Source organism: Camelina sativa, chromosome 16 (assembly GCF_030686135.1).
Source record: "Camelina sativa cultivar CO46 ecotype springtype chromosome 16, ASM3068613v1".
Taxonomy (NCBI): Eukaryota; Viridiplantae; Streptophyta; class Magnoliopsida; order Brassicales; family Brassicaceae; genus Camelina; species Camelina sativa.
Window position 1 is genome coordinate 21,522,152 of NC_141895.1, and position 18,211 is coordinate 21,540,362.

The 18,211-nt window shown below is 32.2% G+C and overlaps 3 protein-coding genes across 5 annotated transcripts; 1 reads left to right on the forward strand and 2 right to left on the reverse strand.

Moving 5' to 3' along the window:
• Positions 1-3,387: 3,387 nt before the first annotated feature.
• LOC104751098 (uncharacterized) lies at positions 3,388-7,164 on the reverse strand. 2 transcript variants are annotated; one of them, XR_015584746.1, is made up of 12 exons: positions 6,437-7,069; positions 6,174-6,332; positions 5,879-6,094; positions 5,701-5,790; positions 5,498-5,614; positions 5,142-5,411; positions 4,905-5,064; positions 4,748-4,825; positions 4,542-4,646; positions 4,290-4,460; positions 4,144-4,218; positions 3,388-4,063 (listed from the first exon to the last, which is right to left on the reverse strand). XR_015584746.1 is itself a non-coding variant. In XM_010472974.3 (12 exons), the coding sequence occupies exons 1-12, from the start codon at positions 6,818-6,820 to the stop codon at positions 3,608-3,610; spliced, it is 2,277 nt and encodes a 758-aa protein (XP_010471276.2). In that variant the 5' UTR covers positions 6,821-7,164; the 3' UTR covers positions 3,388-3,607. The 2 variants fall into 2 exon arrangements, 1 of the variants encoding a protein (XP_010471276.2); XM_010472974.3 differs by having other exon boundaries at positions 4,542-4,642; positions 6,437-7,164.
• A 5,072-nt stretch (positions 7,165-12,236) lies between these two features.
• Positions 12,237-13,483, reverse strand: LOC104753799 (PHD finger protein ALFIN-LIKE 3-like). The gene is made up of 4 exons (XM_087492780.1): positions 13,431-13,483; positions 13,158-13,364; positions 12,932-13,070; positions 12,237-12,654 (listed from the first exon to the last, which is right to left on the reverse strand). Exons 1-4 carry the CDS (start codon positions 13,481-13,483, stop codon positions 12,394-12,396), a joined length of 660 nt encoding a protein of 219 aa, XP_087348906.1. The 3' UTR covers positions 12,237-12,393.
• Positions 13,484-16,262: 2,779 nt separating this feature from the next.
• On the forward strand, positions 16,263-17,288 carry LOC104751099 (uncharacterized). 2 transcript variants are annotated; one of them, XM_087490115.1, is made up of 2 exons: positions 16,263-16,438; positions 16,543-17,288. In XM_087490115.1, the coding sequence occupies exon 2, from the start codon at positions 16,548-16,550 to the stop codon at positions 17,052-17,054; it is 507 nt and encodes a 168-aa protein (XP_087346241.1). In that variant the 5' UTR covers positions 16,263-16,438; positions 16,543-16,547; the 3' UTR covers positions 17,055-17,288. The 2 variants fall into 2 exon arrangements, with proteins under 2 accessions (XP_087346241.1, XP_010471278.1); XM_010472976.2 differs by having other exon boundaries at positions 16,299-16,438; positions 16,520-17,288.
• The last annotated feature ends 923 nt before the right edge of the window (positions 17,289-18,211 follow it).

Genomic DNA, 18,211 nt, shown 5'->3' on the forward strand with positions numbered 1-18,211 from the left:
GTCAACTTTTTCTTTTTCAAAATTTATCAGTATGAGACTAATTTTTTTTAGTTTGCCTAAAAAAAAAAAAAAAAAAAAAAAAAAAAGAGAAACATATCAGTATTATTATTATTATTTATATCAGTATGAGACTAAATATTATTTTTTTTAGTTTCTCTACTACTCTTGTAAAAAATAAGCATATACTAACTTCTTTTACCAAAAAAAGAAAAAAAAAAGAAAAAAAAAAGAAAAGAGAAACATATAACTTCTTACTAGAGAGATAAGGAAACAAAGAAATGGTCCCCTACCAAAAAAACGGAAACAAAGAAATGGTGAGACGAAGACGTATCATAATACTAAAAAGGGTCCAAATGCAACCCTTTTCCCAAAGGGGTCGGGTTGACTTTCAACGGCTACTATATATCAGTTTAGTACATACTCTAGCCACTACTCGCCAAGTAGCCAAAGAAGTGAACAAACTCTCTTGAGCTATTATACTAATTTATTTGTAGATTTATTTCCTTGATATATAACATATAGTTTATGTTCAAAGTTCAAACTGTATACGTATTCTAAAGAGATATTCAAATACATGAGTATATGTGACATAAGGGCCGGGGATGGGCTAGTGCAACAAGTGCATTTGCACAGGGATAAAAAATTTAAGGTTCAATTTTTAAAAGTTTATATTATATAAATATTTCATTTTACTGAAATTATATAAAAATCTATATCTAAAAAGTCTTAAAGTTATACTTTTAAGTTTTATTTTAAGGCCTAAAATTAATAAATATATAAATATGCCCAAATAAAAGTAATGCAAGATGAATATTTTCCATTTAACCCAATTGCTTGGTAAAAAAATAGGACTTTTTTTTTGTTATTGCACCAGGTCATGCAATTGATTAAGCCAATTACTAGTATCATTCGTGTCAGTTACAGATTCTAATATACTTTCTATGCATCGATGTTGGTAACTCTAATACAATTATACAGTGTAAGATTTGTAAATTAATACATTATCAAAGTCCAATAGCGTTTCATGTTACCAAATGAATTAACATCATTGGAGGAAACATGCATATCTTATTTGTCCCCATGTAACTTTGTTCTTACTTTATCTTCTTCTATTGCCTTCTTCTTCTCTTTGATTGTATTATTAGTTACTAACAGTATCTTAGGAGAAAATCGAGATTAAAAAAAAATTAAACATTAACATATCGGAGTGTTTGTGGCGACTTGGCTCTAAATGGTGCATTGGTATAAAAAAATGGGAGAGAAAAGGAGTGTGGACCACTTTAAACAGTCATTATTGGAAATAATGTGTGGTTTATATGGTTAATACGTTGCCTTAAACATTTGCTAATCGTGATTAACAACATTTGAGATGTCTTTGTGATTTTAAACAGAACACGTGTAAGGCATCTGAAATAATATATATGCAACTGATCAAACTACTCAAAGTACTAATGTACTATAATCTACCCCAAAAAATTAAAAATAGTACTAATGTACTAATACACATGAACTGATCGTCATGCAGCTCGTCAGCATGTCATTCGTGTAGGAAGTGTGATTTTGTTTTTTTAGGTTACAGAATATAATAGGTTAGTCGTAAATACAAACGTGACATTGTTCAATTCAAATACTAAGTTTTCCTACATATTAAAAATTATTATTGTATTATATGAAATATTTGATTGATATAATAAACGGTTGCTACAAAATAATACTGTACTTTTCTTTGAAATTTTATATTTTCTTTTTCTTCTAGAAAAACAATATGTGGCTGTGTGTTTAAAACACTAATTTTAATTATAATGTAATGACCAATACGAAACTAGTGAGAAACAAGTTCCACCATCTACGAAAATTGTTAATTGCGACTCTTTTTTTTTTATTTGTCTGAAAATACTCAAATTGTACATGTTTGAGGATTAATTTACTTTATGTATATATATATATATATATATGTAAAGATATATAGTAAAAAATATATGATAGTGTAGTAAAATATATATATATATATATATATATTTTTTACTACATTATCATCTATATATATATTAGTCTAAAGTCTAGACCTATTAGACATAATGATAAGTTTATTAAATTCAGATCTAACATGTAACACTTGCGATTACGATGAACACTTTCACGAATAACTCCATGACGTGTTATTCTCCTTGCAATATTGGATGTTTTACTAACACTTTTAAACTGTGCCATACCAACAGCTAAACCTAATTCTCGAGAGTATTGTTAGGGATTACAAAATTCTGAAATGTTCGATTAGCCTTACATATCATTATTTTACAAGAAAATGTATTTCTCAAATTTGAATCCTATACTTGTTGTAAAAACCCTTAAATGTTGGATTAGACAAAATATGTTTGTAGGGATGTTTGTAGTCGTCGAATTAAGATGCAAAGGGGTGGTTTCATAACTTAATCAGAGAGAGGTAAGTCAAGAAGATTAGACGAGAGATGCATCGAGATAAGAAAAAGAGAGAAGAAAGGAGAAGAAGATGGGGGAAGCACATGGAGTGAGCATGACGAGGTCTCTTTGTGTTTTGTAATCTTTCCATTAGTCTACCAAATCTTTCCATTTCAGGAATGTTTTCTCTCTTCCGCTTCCTTTCTCAATCTACTCAACAACTCTCCCTTCTTCAATGACCTTTAATCACATTATTAACCTTTTACCAATAAAATCACTCTTATTATTAATATTAATATATAGACAGATCATTCTCATTGGATCTGAAATCTCTTTGTCTATAAGTCAAAAATTTACAGGCTAATCTTGTTAGAGATACTATAAGTTATATATGTAGGAATTTGTTTGCTGTCTATTGGTTTATTGGTACTTGTTCTCAGTCGTCTATCTTTGAACTTGAGCACCTAATTTGAATTTGGATATGTATGTACTAATTCTGATCCTCTTCTCGATATTTGTTTTACAATATACTAAGTAAAGGTAAATACCTAGTTGTAAGTCATATTCAAGATATCATGACACAGCTGGATTAAAATGCATCGATTCTAAGGTGTTATTCTTCACTCGTTCTTGAAAAAAAAAAAGAGTTAACAATCAGTTCATATTCTCTGTCCTAGTGGTTTCTATAAGTAATGAGACATTAGGTTCAATAATGAAACTTTATTTGGTGTTCGTAGCAACTATAAATTCATGGGATTGTTGCTACGTATGGTGTTGGATGAGTGATCATCGAAACAAATACTAAATCCGGAAGATGATATGGTACCATAACAAATTGGGTGAGGAAAGGACACTCCCATCTACAACACTTTTTCAGAATGATGAAAAAATTTCAGACGAAGTTCTCTAACAAAGTCATCATCATCTTATGGTAATTCCTGTTTTGTTTAACTAAGTTTGAATATATGATTCAAATCCAATAGCTTATTTCTATAAATTAGTATATTAGTAGTCAATTACATTAGTCTTGTAATTTTTAAAACTTTGACGTACATCACAACTTCTAATTACAGATACAGATATTACACACTAATTATATGATTTTCAACTTTTTCTAAGAGAGTAAACCCATTAATTGAATTTACATTCTTTCTTTAGTTTTTGATTTTGACATTGTCCTCCTGATTTATTAGAGGTCAAGACAGCCACAGACTTCGAAACAGCAACCAATGCACTGGAAACAAGCCAATGCTGCACATATCTGAGAGAAGACTACGGTGCACTGATCGCTCACCCTAGACATGCACTGCAAGCAACACATACAGCAAACTCGATCCACCACTCCTGACGCCGCTCTTATCAGAAGTTCCGCTCCATCCGCCTCCTTAGGCTCCTCCATCCACGGTGGCACGTTCTTTAACGTTGCCACAATGTTACCGAACCCATACCCTTGCTTCCCAAGCAAACTCGTTCGAAAGCTGTTGTTCCTCTGCATCTGCTTGTGGATTTGGTACGGCGGGTTTCTTAGAATCTCTTTGATTGAAACTGGTCTTGCCATTGTCTTCTCTTCGTCGTCTTGCTGGAGTGATAAAACCATTTGTGTGTACTCGCTAGGAGCCCCTGTTTGTATACTCAATCTCATGACCTGATCATACAAAAACGATTAAATTTAGTTAATAAGAAACAAGAGACCAACATTGTGGAATCACAACCCCTAGTTAAAACCTTCTCTTGTAGCTCTTTCTTGTCTTCGAACCAAGCTCGAGCAGTGAGTTCATCGATTTGTCTCCTTGCAAGAACCTGCTGTTCAAAGGTTAGCAAAAGGAGCTTTGTTGTGTTCCTACGAGATTATATGTAAGTAATTAGGTAACCTTGTCTAGAGGAATGTCTTTAGCCTTCTGCACTGTTAACTCTATTGTGAAACAGCTCAAATCAGCCAGTGTGCCTCTGAGTTCAATTTCATCTGGAAACTCTCCTTTGTATCTTCCAGACAAGATCAACGGATCACCGAGCGTAATGTCTGGAACCTGAGAAGGAAACAACTGCAAAAACAAAGAAAGACAAGAAGGTCAAAAAAGAAATATCAAGAAACGAACTCTATGTTATAGAAGGTGTATAAGTACCTCGACTGAGCGGAGGAGTTTGAGAGCATCAAAAGTGGTATTGGCTACGATCGTTGAAGAAGCTATATCAAATAGTCTACTCATCTGATGCTCAAATGAATCTGGCTAGGTGTATTTTTAATACAAAGCAAGAAATGTTTTTAGCTTCTTGATTCTGAATTAGTACAATATCAGCTATAGTCAAACTAGAGGGTATTACAATCTACCTGTGTTGTTCGTGCCATCATAGTAACCATTCCCTATCCGTGCTAGCATTCGCAAGAAGTAATGGTTGCAAAACGAACCTGTGGAATTGTTTCTAACTAAGAATTTGATATTTATATGAGTAAGCAAGAAAGCAAAAAAAAAACAGAGTTTACTTACCAATGCCAAAAGTAGATATCCGAGGAGAAATCGATTTCCCTTTTCTGCTACAACATTCTTTCATATCATTACATATCTCTCTCTCGTTTTCAACAGATCCATCAGTGACAAGATATACAAGAGGAACTCCAATATTGCTTCCTTCAAGCAGTTTCATAGCCTAAAACACACATGAAGAAGACTCGCTGAGCAATCTTTGGCTTATGTCTTGACAGAGAGATCAGATAAGTAACGAACCTGTTTGAGGGGAAGTAACATGTTTGTTCCACCATTTGCAATCAAATTACTATCAAGCCATTCAGTCACAGCAGAGATAGTATCATCTGTTGCAAACTCCATCGAAGTTGAGAACTCCATAATGTCATCGTTGAAGGCGATTATGTTGAAAACATCTTCAGCTTGTAGCTTAGCCAAACACTCTAACAAAGCTTTCTTCACATCCTCTAGTGGCTTCCATTTCATGCTTGCACTTATGTCAATCACAAACACAACTCTTCGTTTGAAAAGCTACAGATAATAACAACATTGCATTGATCATATGTCACAGTTAAGCAGAAGAAGATTCAGTAGTGGTTGTAGTAATAAAAACAAACCTGCTTATGTTTGGTGGTTCCAGGGAAAAGGTACAAACAGAACATTCCTCTATCATCTGAATCCCATGGAGATGGAGACTTAACCAAAACATTACCAGTCAGATCACCAGACGAAACCTATAAAACGAAAAAAAATAAAGCTCGATCTAAGTATCAAGAAGAAGAATACAAAAAATGCTTCAGGGGAATCAAAGAAACCTCACATTGAATGAAACACTAAAATCAGTCCTTGACCAAGATGATACTTCAGCTTCATACTCACAACTTAATTTACCAGCTTCACGATGAGTCACCTGAGAATGATCTTCACACAATTACTCAATCCACACAGTAGTAACAATCTTGAAAAACCAAACTGTTAACACAACAATGTAAAATTACCTTTAAAGGATGGCTTGTATAATTACAAGCTATTTCGCCGCCAATAACACAAGAGTTCATGTTCAACTCAATCTTTTCTCGTTTAATAATCTCTTTGCCTACAGGAACCACATAAGCAGGGAATCTAAAAGGCACATTTAGATGAAACTTGCCGTCTCTGTAAATCAATTTCTGAGACCAATTCACATTAACCGTAAAGATTGATCCTCCATCAACCTAATAAATTATATTGACCATCATTAATAACAAAATCCTAAAGAAGTTAGCTATTAAAAGTGAGAGAGAGAGAACAAACATGTGGGATCTTGAAAGTATATATATGAGACTTGAAGAAACGTGAATCTTTGTCTTTATGAACGTTTTCAAAGTCAGAAGTTTCATCCTCTGTAACTAGTTTGGTCTTGTAAGATTTCTCATTGCTCAAAACATCAATCTCAGCACCTAGAAGTGAGCCCTGTTTACACAAAATGTGTTCAAAATTATACTAAAAAACAATGCTATTAATGGAAAGATAGATAAAAGTAGTAAATTTTGTCGTTTTGTTGTAATGAAATTTACCTTTTCACCCATGGGAACACCGACACAGCAGTCAAAGCGTTTGCTAGGCATAACGCAGTGAACTCGCCACCGTCCAGAGATACTGACAAACGCCGTGTCGAGCCAGCAGTCTACTCTCATCTCAACTCCAAGCATCTGAAGCGGCACTAGCGCCGAAGGATCGCACCGTGCGTGAACGTACGGCTGGTAACTAGGAACTTCGGGGTTATCAACAGCCACCGGATCTGTGATAGAAGCGTAAGCCGTAATCGCCGTCGGGAGAAAATTATCCGGCGATGAAGGAGGATCCGCCAGTACTAAAGGAGGAGTGATGCCTTTGCCGTAGTATATCCTTCTTGAAAGCTTGAGACCTTGCTCTACTCGAATTGCGAACTCTTCCGACATCTTTATTTTTTTTTTTTGGTCTCCGGCGATGATGAGACTGAGATGTGAAAAGGAGGTGAGAAGAGATTTTAGCAGGTCCGTGTTTAATGGGTGATTTTTAAATCGGCCGGTGAAAGGAACGGCGAGAGAAAAAGATTTTAATTTAAGTTGGGGATAATGTTACCCAATGGTTTATAAACACGTGGAAAGCATCCTGCCGCCACAACAGTGACGGATTTTTTTTTTTTTTTTTTTTAATCTTTAGTATATAATAGTATAGATGTTTCGTTTTTTTTTTAATTGGTTTGTTATGGAATAAAATAGATTCTTTTTTTTATTTTAGGGGAGGTATTGGTTTAGGATTTAGAAAGAATTTAGGATTTAGAAAGAATTTTAATGACTTTAAAAGTTAGGTAAAATATGTTGTTATTCAATCAAGACTTTTAAATTTGGTGTTATTGGTTGTGGATTTGTAAAAAGTTATCTAAAATCTTGATAAATCTAGTGTTATTGGATTAAGAGTTTTATAAAGTCATTAAAAGTTTTATGTTATTCAAGTAAAATAAAAGAATCTTGGATTGTTAATGAATTCAAATTTTATGTTATTAGTTTAGGATTTTATATCATTTCCTTCATAACAAAAGTCATGAAAACTCTTTTATCAAATAGAAAGATTTTACAAGATTAGAAAAAACAAATCATCAAGATTTTAAAAAATTTCCTAAACAATCTCTTAGAATCCTTCATTTTTAATTTTCAATTTTCTATGATTCTAACAATCAGCAAGAACATAAAGTCATTAAAATTTTTTCTAAATCCTAAACCAATACCTTCCCCTTATTCTCGAACAGAGTATAAATAGTTTCAACTTTATCAATAATGGTTTCAACTTTAAACATAATAATAGTTTGGTGGAAAAAAAAAGAATAGCTAAAAATTCGTTAACAGTAACACATGTGTAATTTAGTTTAGATAAATCACTTACTTCCACAAATACTTTAGTTAAGGCAACTCATATAACGTCAACCATTTTTATCTGAATCAAATAGGAATTTTATTTTTTAATGTAGTAATTAAAAGAGCTTTTGTAAGTTTTTTTTTTTAAAAAAAAACCTCGAAAAAGTTGTAAGTATTTTAAAAAAAACTTACAAAAGCTCTTTTATTTTTTTAATGTAGTAATTAAAAGAGCTTTTGTAATTCTTAACTAATGTCAAATGTTTTGATAATAAGAGTATTTTGTTTTTATATATAGTGTTATTTGCTATTCTTTTTGGGTTTCATGGTGTTTTTGAAGATGAGAAAGTTGTATCCTGGAACCTCTATATGGGTGTTTTTTGTATGATTCCTGTTAGATTCTCTTTGGAGTCTTATTCTCTTTTTTTTTTTTTTTTTTTTTTTCTTTTTTTTTTAGAGAATGTAAAATAAGTCTTATTCTTTTGTATAGACCACCATGTTCATAATAAATGGCTAAGAATAGAGGAAAGTTTGGGGATTTAATATCCATTTTCAGTTTAGGAATGTAAAGCTAGTATCATTTCTGAGGATCTTTAAAATCTAAATCCAGTTGACCGAAAAACAAAGTGTTCACATATCTATATTTTATTCGCCAATTAATGTATTTATTCTTCAATAGACGAAGCAGCTAAGATTTGTTAACAAACAGTATAACTAATGTTCAGTTATTATGTTATGATCATTCGAGAAAAAACAATCTTTTCATTCCGTTTAAAAAATTTGTTTAAGAATTCCATCGCTTTGTTTTAAAGTATTATGAGTGTTTATGAGAACAGAAAACAACGTTTTTGCACGTTAGTTTTTCTTTTTCCACATGAATTACAAGTCACTCATTAAGAAAGGAAAAATATTCCGCTACCATATCTAAATTTTTCCAATGTAGAATTTACATGACAATACAGATTATATGAATTAGATGGACTTTGCTTTTGGATATTTCTGCTATCACACCAAAACATGTAATACTTTTTATGTAAAAGAATTTGATTGTATAGATCATTCGACTACTTACATAACATATATCACTTTGATTCAATAACTGAATAATGTAAACTTAAAAAAAAAAAAAAAAAAACACTACAGAATCCTCTGGCTCCACGTCGAGACCGGACCACGATCGACTACTCAATATAAATTCGACAAACCAAATTATTAGACATGTAGGCCATGTACAATAAGTTACAATTATTTTACATACAAAAACAAAAACAACTTTAATCGGTTATTCGTATATTCTGATTTGTAGCTGTGAGTAAAATGGAAGGCTAAAGAAATAAAATGGTGATCATTTAATTTCCACATACATACCGATTAGTGATTACAAACGTCGTTTCGCATTACTAATCAAAGTATAGCCATAAATAGATTCGTTAAAAAAACATAATAAAAACATAATCGTTAATAGCTGAAGTAAAAAGCTGATTTAACGGATTGTTGTCTGCCATGCTTTCCATTAGTAACGAGAATTAATAATAAAATTGGGGAAACTTAATTTAATTACTCAATATTTTTTTAGGTTTTGGTCCACTAAAGATTTTAGACTGCCCTACCTTATTTATAAAATGAAGTTGTAACCACTAATTTTTCGGCGTCGGGCCAACCATAACACTACCTCTTGCTGCTGCTGACATTTCAATTTTTAATTATTTTCCTACGTTATGATATGATTATTAATTTGATTTTAAGTTTGTTTTGTTATCTGTTTCTTCTGATAACCAAAGTCAATACACTCGTAACAAGTTAATAATAGCATTTTTATTTCAACTATTATGTGTCATCGATCGAAATAAAGTAGTCGTGAAGCAAATCTTTTGTGTATTTAAATCGTTTGTATATAGTACTAATCACTTCCCCAATTGACAAGCTGACAACAATCATTTGAAAAACGACATGAACAGGGCCGGCCCAACACTGTTGGCTACCTAAAGCAAATATTAAGCAAAAAAATTTTTTTTTGCCCTTTAAGTTAAAAAAATGTGCATATATTGCTGCTACCAAGTTTCGAACCAGCAACTAGACACCTAAAGAAACAGGAAAAAACCAGCAATTAGATATGGTAGCGGACATGAATGTGCGTGTCATGACCAACTCAATATAATTGTTTTTGGAAAAACGATTATAATTTTAAATGATATGTGCTAGTAAGTATCTCGAAAGCGTGGTCAGGGTTATAATATAAGTATGCTTTTTACAATCAATTTGTAAATAGACTTCTTCTTCTTCTATGTCTATAAATTTATCTACAGTTGCATCTACAGCTTATGGAAGATAATAGAGCTAACATATAAAACAACAAAACAATATATTACATAGAATACTCTATTCGGCTCTCAGAGGCCCATGCTTTTAATATCATTGGTTAAGTGGGTCAAAAACTTTTAAATCAAACGGAGGCCCAGAGGTAATATATATCAATACTGGGCCATCGGTGTTTCTCCAATCTAGCGCATAGAACGAGTGAACCTTATTTTTGTGTCAAATGATTAGTTCTTTTACTACGAGGCTACGACATATAATTTCTCTTTCAATTATGGAAAATAATTTTTTTCGAACAGTAAATTTATATTTTATTCTTGTAGAGATAATACTTTTTAAAAAAGAAAATAATAGACGGTGAATTTTTCTTTTTTTTTTTGTAAAGAATCGTCATATTTTTTATAGAAGAAACTATCTTATTATATTTTTGATCGGCGGTGAAAATTTGTTTTCATTTTTTTCTGGTCTTTTGAAACTTTGGTGGCAAATAACAAAAATCAAAAGTAATTAAGAAACTACTATAGGGTCCACAATATTTTCTCTCATTTTTGTTTTTAGAACGAAATTATAAGTCAGTTTGGGTTCACAAATGAAATAGTTAAAGTTTAAATTTTACAATTAGAATGAAAATTATATGTCAGTTTGGATTCACAAATGAGATAGTTAGGGTTTAGTTTTTACAATTAGAACGAAATTATATATCGGTTTGTGTTCACAAATAAAATGGTTAGGATTTAGATTTTACAATGAGAATGAAATTATATGTCTGTTTGGGTTCACAAATGAGATGGTTAGAGTTTAAATTTTACAATTACAACGAAATTATATGTCGGTTTGGGTTCACAAATGAAATGGTTAGAGTTTAGATTTTACAATTAGAACGAATTTATATGTCGGTTTAGATTCACAAATGAAATAGTTAGAGTTTAGATTTTACAATTAGAACGAAATTATATGTCGTTTTGGGTTCACATAACATATTATATGTCGGTTTAGGTTCACATATGAAATGGTTAATATTACATACTATTTTAAAAAATCACATTAAATTTTTTATTCTTTCTATTTAACCTAAAACAAAAAGGGTGATTCTGTCTTTTTGCTCAAAAAAAAGGTGGATCCTAGAATATTTTATTATTAGAAAAAGTTGTTGTGGTATTCTCTTAATTAGCCCATAACTAAAATAGGGTCGGTTTTTTGTGTGATGGCCCTTCATTTCCGGAACCTTTTTTCCTTCTTCAGGTAGACTTTTTATGCATCATTAGTCAAGTCACGTCAATGTCTTACTTTTAGATGTGCAATATATATGTGTATTGCGTAATAAATAGTTTTATTTTCTGTATATTGTATAGGCATCCAATTCCAGACCTTCGGAGTTGACCTATATTAAATTACTGAAAAATAAGCCAAGCTTGATCCATAAAATTCCGAAATTCTATTTTTTTTTTGGATATCAATATTACTTCTCTTCGTCATCGAATTCCAACTGTTGAGAAGTGCCATATGCCTATATATGTACACTTATTATGAAATGCTGAAAAGCCAAATTTTCTAAAATCAAGGACACATCCACGAGTCTGTCTCTCTAAACTTTTTAGTTGTGTTAACTAATTATCCACGTGAAACACACCTCGAAGATTTCCAACCGATGATGTGAACACTTTTAGTGTGACGGCTTCATAATTGACATTTTACAATATTTTATATATATATATATATATATATATATATGTTTGCTTTGCATATAGGATCCGAACTGGATTAAGTTGTAAGAGCAAGTTTATTCGGGGTTCATATGGGAGTTCTTAAATTTTTTATGAATTAATTGTGTACTGTTTGGAATATAAGAATCCATGATCTCTTAGATAAAATTTTCTCTTTTATTGGTAGGTTCTTATTTTGAGTCTCTTATTTTTGAAAATATTGTTTTTTAAACTTTTAAAATTTTAAATAGAATAGAAGTGGTATAAATGTGTAAACATTTAAGATTTTATAAAATTAGAAAATATTCCATTTTTATTAATTTTCAAACATACAAAACATAATAATTTTTGAAAAACCTCAAGTTTAACTTTTACTCTATTTTCATCCGGCAAACCAAATTATCTGCATGTCTAGATGTTTTTTTTGGTAAGATGTCTTGTTGATTCATACCCGAGGTCACAAATTGAGTTAAAAGGTTCTTTTTCTTCAGTTGCAAAATCAAACCAATTATACAGAGAAATAAGCCCAAGCTGTTATGGCCAATAAAGAGCTACGGCTAGCCAAATAAAGAGGGGTAGTGAGAGTTGTTACTACAGGCTATATTCACTACAACAGATTATTTAGGCTCGCGCTCTTTTGTTGCTGCATGAAGGGCACTTGTATTGTTTGATATGCTCAGCTCTAGCTGGAGTGATCTTCACACACTTGCCATGGAACCATTTCTCACAAAGGTCGCAACAGATCCAGAATTCATCAGCGCCATCACTGTCTCCACAAGCTCCACCAAGGGTCTCGCCATGTTCATCCTCATCCTCTTCATCTTCTCCTTCGTCCTCCTCTTTTACATTCCTGGTCTTTGAGCTTTTGCCATCTGAAGTTCTCTGCATGCCCAAAAACAAAGCAAAGGAAATATTAAACTACATAAGCAAAAACATAGGAGAAACTCAAAAACCAATCCAACCAAAGCAGTGTTTTCGGTGAAGCTACAAGTCTGGATTGTATTCAAGATCATGAATGAATAAAAATTAAGTATCAAACCAGTTACGACATATAAAGCATATATATTATTCGTTTTGTTGTATGGATATCTAGTTTAGTAAAATAAGTTTCTGAAAACTGCAAAAACAAAAGAGTTAAAAAGGATAGCAAGGGCCTTACAACTTTAGAGTTGGACTTGGATTTGTTGCCGTTGCTTTGGTTTGCAGTAGATGACTTGTCCTTTGATTGCTTCTTAGCGATTCCAGTCACTACTTCAAATATAGTAGGAACATCATTGATCATGTTGAACAAGCGCTTCCTGAAAATTAAACAAGTTAGTGTATAATAAGACAATATCCACATTGAGAAGGAGACCGAAAGAGAAACGATGTGTGCCATCCATTACCTCTCTTCCTTGTGGAATGAAAACCTCGAGCCGAAGTAAAAGGAAACGGAGAGTAACCAAGCATCACTGTGAATAGCAACAAGAGAAAGCCATTCTTTCTCAGAGAGCCCATCTCTTGCAAAGTTAATACCAAGAGCTGGCTCTGGAAGCTCAGGAGGCACTTCTTCAGCTGGTAAATTCACTTCCCATTCTTCATCGTTGTATACATTTTATCCTAGAAACGAAAAAGAAAAACTAATCATTTACATCTCTATACTTTCATCATTTAGTTACCAGGCAAGAGTCATGACGATGTTGTTATCTTTCACAAATAGCTCGCCTTCCATTGATTAAAAAGCTCTGCTTCTTCTTCTTCTTCTTGAAAGGAAAAGTTTTTGACGATTGATGAAGTTGTAATGACTCCAGATTTTGATTGCCGTTCATATGAGTCAAAATCATATTAACTCCAGATTTTGATTACCGCAGGAGTTCAAAATAGAATCTAGGATCACTTGAGAAAAGACTTACGCAAATCCCTAATTTTCTAACTAACATCAAAAAACCCTAAATTGAGATCGAAAAACAAAGAAACCTAATCATAAAACAATCTGAGATTCATGCAATTGTACTAACAAACGTACCTTTTGATTCCAATTGCTTCAATCTCTACCAATTTATTCGACTGAAACTCGATTCATGCAATTGGCGATTAGCTTCCAAATCGCCATCTTCTTCTCTCCAATCCCATCGAATCGTCTTCTCTCCATTCCCAACTGAATCCAAACCATTCTCGGTCCTTCGATTCAAACCCATGAAGCTTCTAATTCCAAATCGTTTTCTTGTTTCGGAGATTCCAATCGTGAGAGAACGAGAGAACGAGAGAGAGAGAGAGAGAAATAATAAAATCAGTCGGAATTTTTTTTTTTTCCATTTTATATTTTCTGTTCGCCCAACAGAGAGCTGACACGTATCAGTCTCTTAACCCATGAGACAGTATATTATATAAGGGGAGTTCTTACGTTTATTCTCTACTTTTGATTTATTTTTTTCCAAAAAAAGACTCTGAACCCCTGCCTGAACCCTCCGATAATCATGCTCTAACGTGCAAGATCTGACAGATCAAATATGCCAAGACATGTTTCTAGAATATACTCGTAAGGACGCTAAGAATAAACAATATTAATTAAGAACTATAAGTTATAATGTTTTTGTTAAAAAAAAAAAAACTATATATACATTATAATGAAATACATTGGTGGGTGGTGAACTAGCAAAACTAGCAAAAAAAAACATATGTTACTCTCTCGTCATTTGGTAAACTTATACAAAGTATTATGTAATTACGGAAATGTGCTTTTGTTAGTGTTTAAGAACTTAGAAACTATGATTAGTTAGTATGCATGATAGAGAATATAACTTTAAATTTGTTTGTTAAAAAACCTTTTTTTTTTTTTTTTTTGACAACGTTTGTTAAAAAACCATTGTTATGATGTTTTTCATTAATATTCTTTTTGTTGTCCTATAATCTATTATGGCGTTTGGCTATTTTTCTATCTGCAGTTGCTTGGCAATATATATTCGTTCTGTTGCAATTCTTTTGTCAACGTCGATCTATTGCTTATCGGTATATGTAAGTATCAAATGGAGTATAAAAGAAAGAATCAAAGTGTCAAGAGAACTATTTTTTTAAAAAAATATATTGCAACTTGCTGTTTCTTGATTGGCCAGAAGGTTTATATTGGATCTATAGGAATCGCCAACAAGGCATATCCTTTCGTTTAATTATTCCACGCAATCATTCAACTAAAATATGAATTATATACGTGGCCATTATATGTATCCTATACTTTTTTCATTTTTAAAAAAAATATATTAGCTTTATAATTAGTTTTTCTTTTTCCCAAGCAATTGATTTAGTTTCGAGAATAATATTACAAATTCTAAATTCAACTTTTGATTTACTAACACTTATATTTTGAATGGAATGTATTTATCCATTTTTTCTGTGTATGTCATTAATGTGTAACATTTGAAAGAAAAAACAGTAAACGGCAGTAAGTAACAAAACTATGTTTAGTAACTTTAGTTAGAGTTAATGACATGTCGTCTTTCAAATTTCAAACTTTCATAGTAGTAATAAGGAAATTATAAATCCGTCGTATATTTGGTTTTTAAAAACCATAATGCTATGAATCTAATCAAATAATTGGCTACTGTTGTTGACACCGCATGATATGACAAAAAAAAAATTAGCACAATTAAATACGTATAATTATTAGAGGTTTTGACTAGGTCATAGTATTAGCCAAGTTTCACCTAATTTACCTCTTTCACGAACACTCTTCAACATTTTCAAAATTTTGCATACTAAACCAAATTTTGCTAAAATCGAAAAATTTAAGATATATAAATGTTTGTTTGATACATTAGCAAAATGAATGCCGTGATTAACTATATAAGTAGTCTATAACATTATGGAGTCATATGGTGTTTTTGCCGTGCGTAATTAAAAGGGAACAATAATTGTGTTTTGAAAATGGCGTCATAGACAGATTGGCGACACCTGATTAGCTAAATTAGTCAAATGAAACCAAACCGAAACGGCTGAAAACTAATAATAATTCATATTTTATTTTTTTTGTAAGAATTTTAAATATCGTGTGAATATGTTTGGAGAAGAGGTCAGTTTCTTCGCCAGCTGGCCTAAGTTCCTAAGATGGACGGTGAGGATTGAAAAACATATTATCCGACGTGGCTTTTTTACCATTCTTCTTCCCTTTCATACTCCCTTTATAACACCAATCATTGCTTCTCCCTTCGCCTGCACATTCTCTCTCTCTCTCTCTCTCTCTCTCTCTCTCTCTCTCTCATTCTTCTCTCTTCAAATATTTCCCAATTATAAACTTTTGTTTTTTTTGTTCTTGCATTCTTTCTTCTCTGTGAAACGAGATTTTTATGAACAAGTACTAGTGGTAATATAAAGGGTAACTTTTTCCTAATTTGATATCAAGAGAAGCCAACAAAAAAAAAAAAAAGAGAGAGCTTTTATATTTTGTGTGTGTGTGATTTACTCTGTTTTTACAATGGTTTTGTTTTGTGAAATTTTTATTGGTGAAGAAGGGAATTTAGAAGACGGGGAGTGGAGAAACGAATTATAATTGTAGAAAACAGAAAGAAAAAAGAAAAAAAGTTTTCTACTTTTTTAAAAATCTCTCCTCTGTTTCAGAAACAGAGACAGATCAAGAAGATATCACAAGCAGGCAGAGCTGTCTTGTCTTCTCATTCATCTCCTTCTTCTACTGGTAAAAATCTCTCTTCTTAGTAGTTTTGTGTTCGAAACTTTTGAACCTGGAGTGTTGATCAAATTCTCTTTCTCTCAACAGGGTTTTTTTTTTTTAATATCAAGAAACCATGTCGGCGAGTGTACTAAGTGATCCAACAATGCTAATTTCAACACCAGAAGTAATCATCGTCACGCCGGCGCCGGGGACACAGATCTCCGGAGACGAGCCGGAGCAGGTGACGTGTGAGTGCTGCGGATTAACCGAGGAGTGTACGCAATCGTACATAGAGATGATCAAAGAGCGTTACATGGGTAAATGGATCTGTGGACTCTGTTCCGAAGCAGTCAAGTACGAAGTCATAAGAACGAAACGATTCGTAACAACAGAGGAAGCTATGGCAAGGCACATGAACATGTGTAATAAGTTCAAATCATCAAGCCCACCTCCGAATCCGACAGGGCATTTGATCTCTGCGATGAGACAGATCTTGAGAAGAAGCTTAGATTCACCAAGAATGCTTAGATCCATGCCTAGTAGTCCTTCTAAAGACGACGACCAAGATCATCATGATTGTGTTTCTTCTTCTTCTAATGTTTTGTCTAGGTCTGATAGCTGTTTCGCTAGTTTGACATAAAAAAAAAAAAGAAACATCGTTGAAAAAAAAAGAATAATGTTTTTAAACCGTCGGTTTAGGGACCCACCTTGGATTAAATTCGGTTTTCAGATTTGTAAAAATTTCGTCGGTAAACCAAAATCGGTCACTGTATGTGTTTTTGCCGGATTTGTATACCTTGTGGAAACTTTTTGGGCGTAAAAGAACAATTCTAGCTTTTTTCCCCAATTGCTAATAAAGGTTCGGAATTGTGTCGCTGTGAGCTTTCAGTAAACAAGAACAAAATAAAGAAAGATGTGTTTATATTATTCGATCAGAATTATTAGATGATAAAAAAAAATTAAAAAAGGAGATTCTTGGAGCAATTTATCATATAAAAATGACATGTATGAACAAAAACAATCGAAGGTAGGGCCATTGCTTATCTCTGTGATGATGCTCTTCGTTAAGCCATTAGACATCACATTAGTAGTTATTTTTTAATCACTCTTAAAAAAAGTTAATTCTTAAATGATTAAAAATCAAATGACTATAAAATGTAACGTATGAATCGGTAACTAACATGTTCAAACGTTTGAGATATTGTTTTCTTGATTTGAACAAAAGTTAGATGGGTTGGTTGTCCAATATTCACTAACTCTCAATAGTTTATAATAATTTGGAATTTATTCTATTTCTGATGAGAACAAAAATTAGGAATCCTATTTGAGCATAATTGTAACGTGTAGACACTCGCAATTAATTGGCTAACTACATTGATTGAATCGAATTTTTTTTTTCTATGATGAAAGATTGAATTCGACATTTCGACTACTTAACCAATATATTTTCCGTCAACTTGCTATGTTATCTATCTCCTTAGAATATAATCAAAAGGAGAAATTGTTATTATAGAAGCTGGAAGTGTTCATTTGAAGGGATCACATGCGATATATAAGTATACGACATACACAACACAAGTTTCTATTTATGTGTACTGAAAGTCACAAATAATATTCAAATTCGAAGTTTCATTTTCAAGTTTTCTAGGTTAAAAAAATCAGTATGCATATATGTTGCGTATCGAGCATATATATGCCACGGCTCCACCATTACCACTCTTTTGCCTATTTTCAAATCAAGTCGATGTGTTGTTCTTCTAGTGAATTCTCTTAGGATTTACTGCGTATTGTTTCATT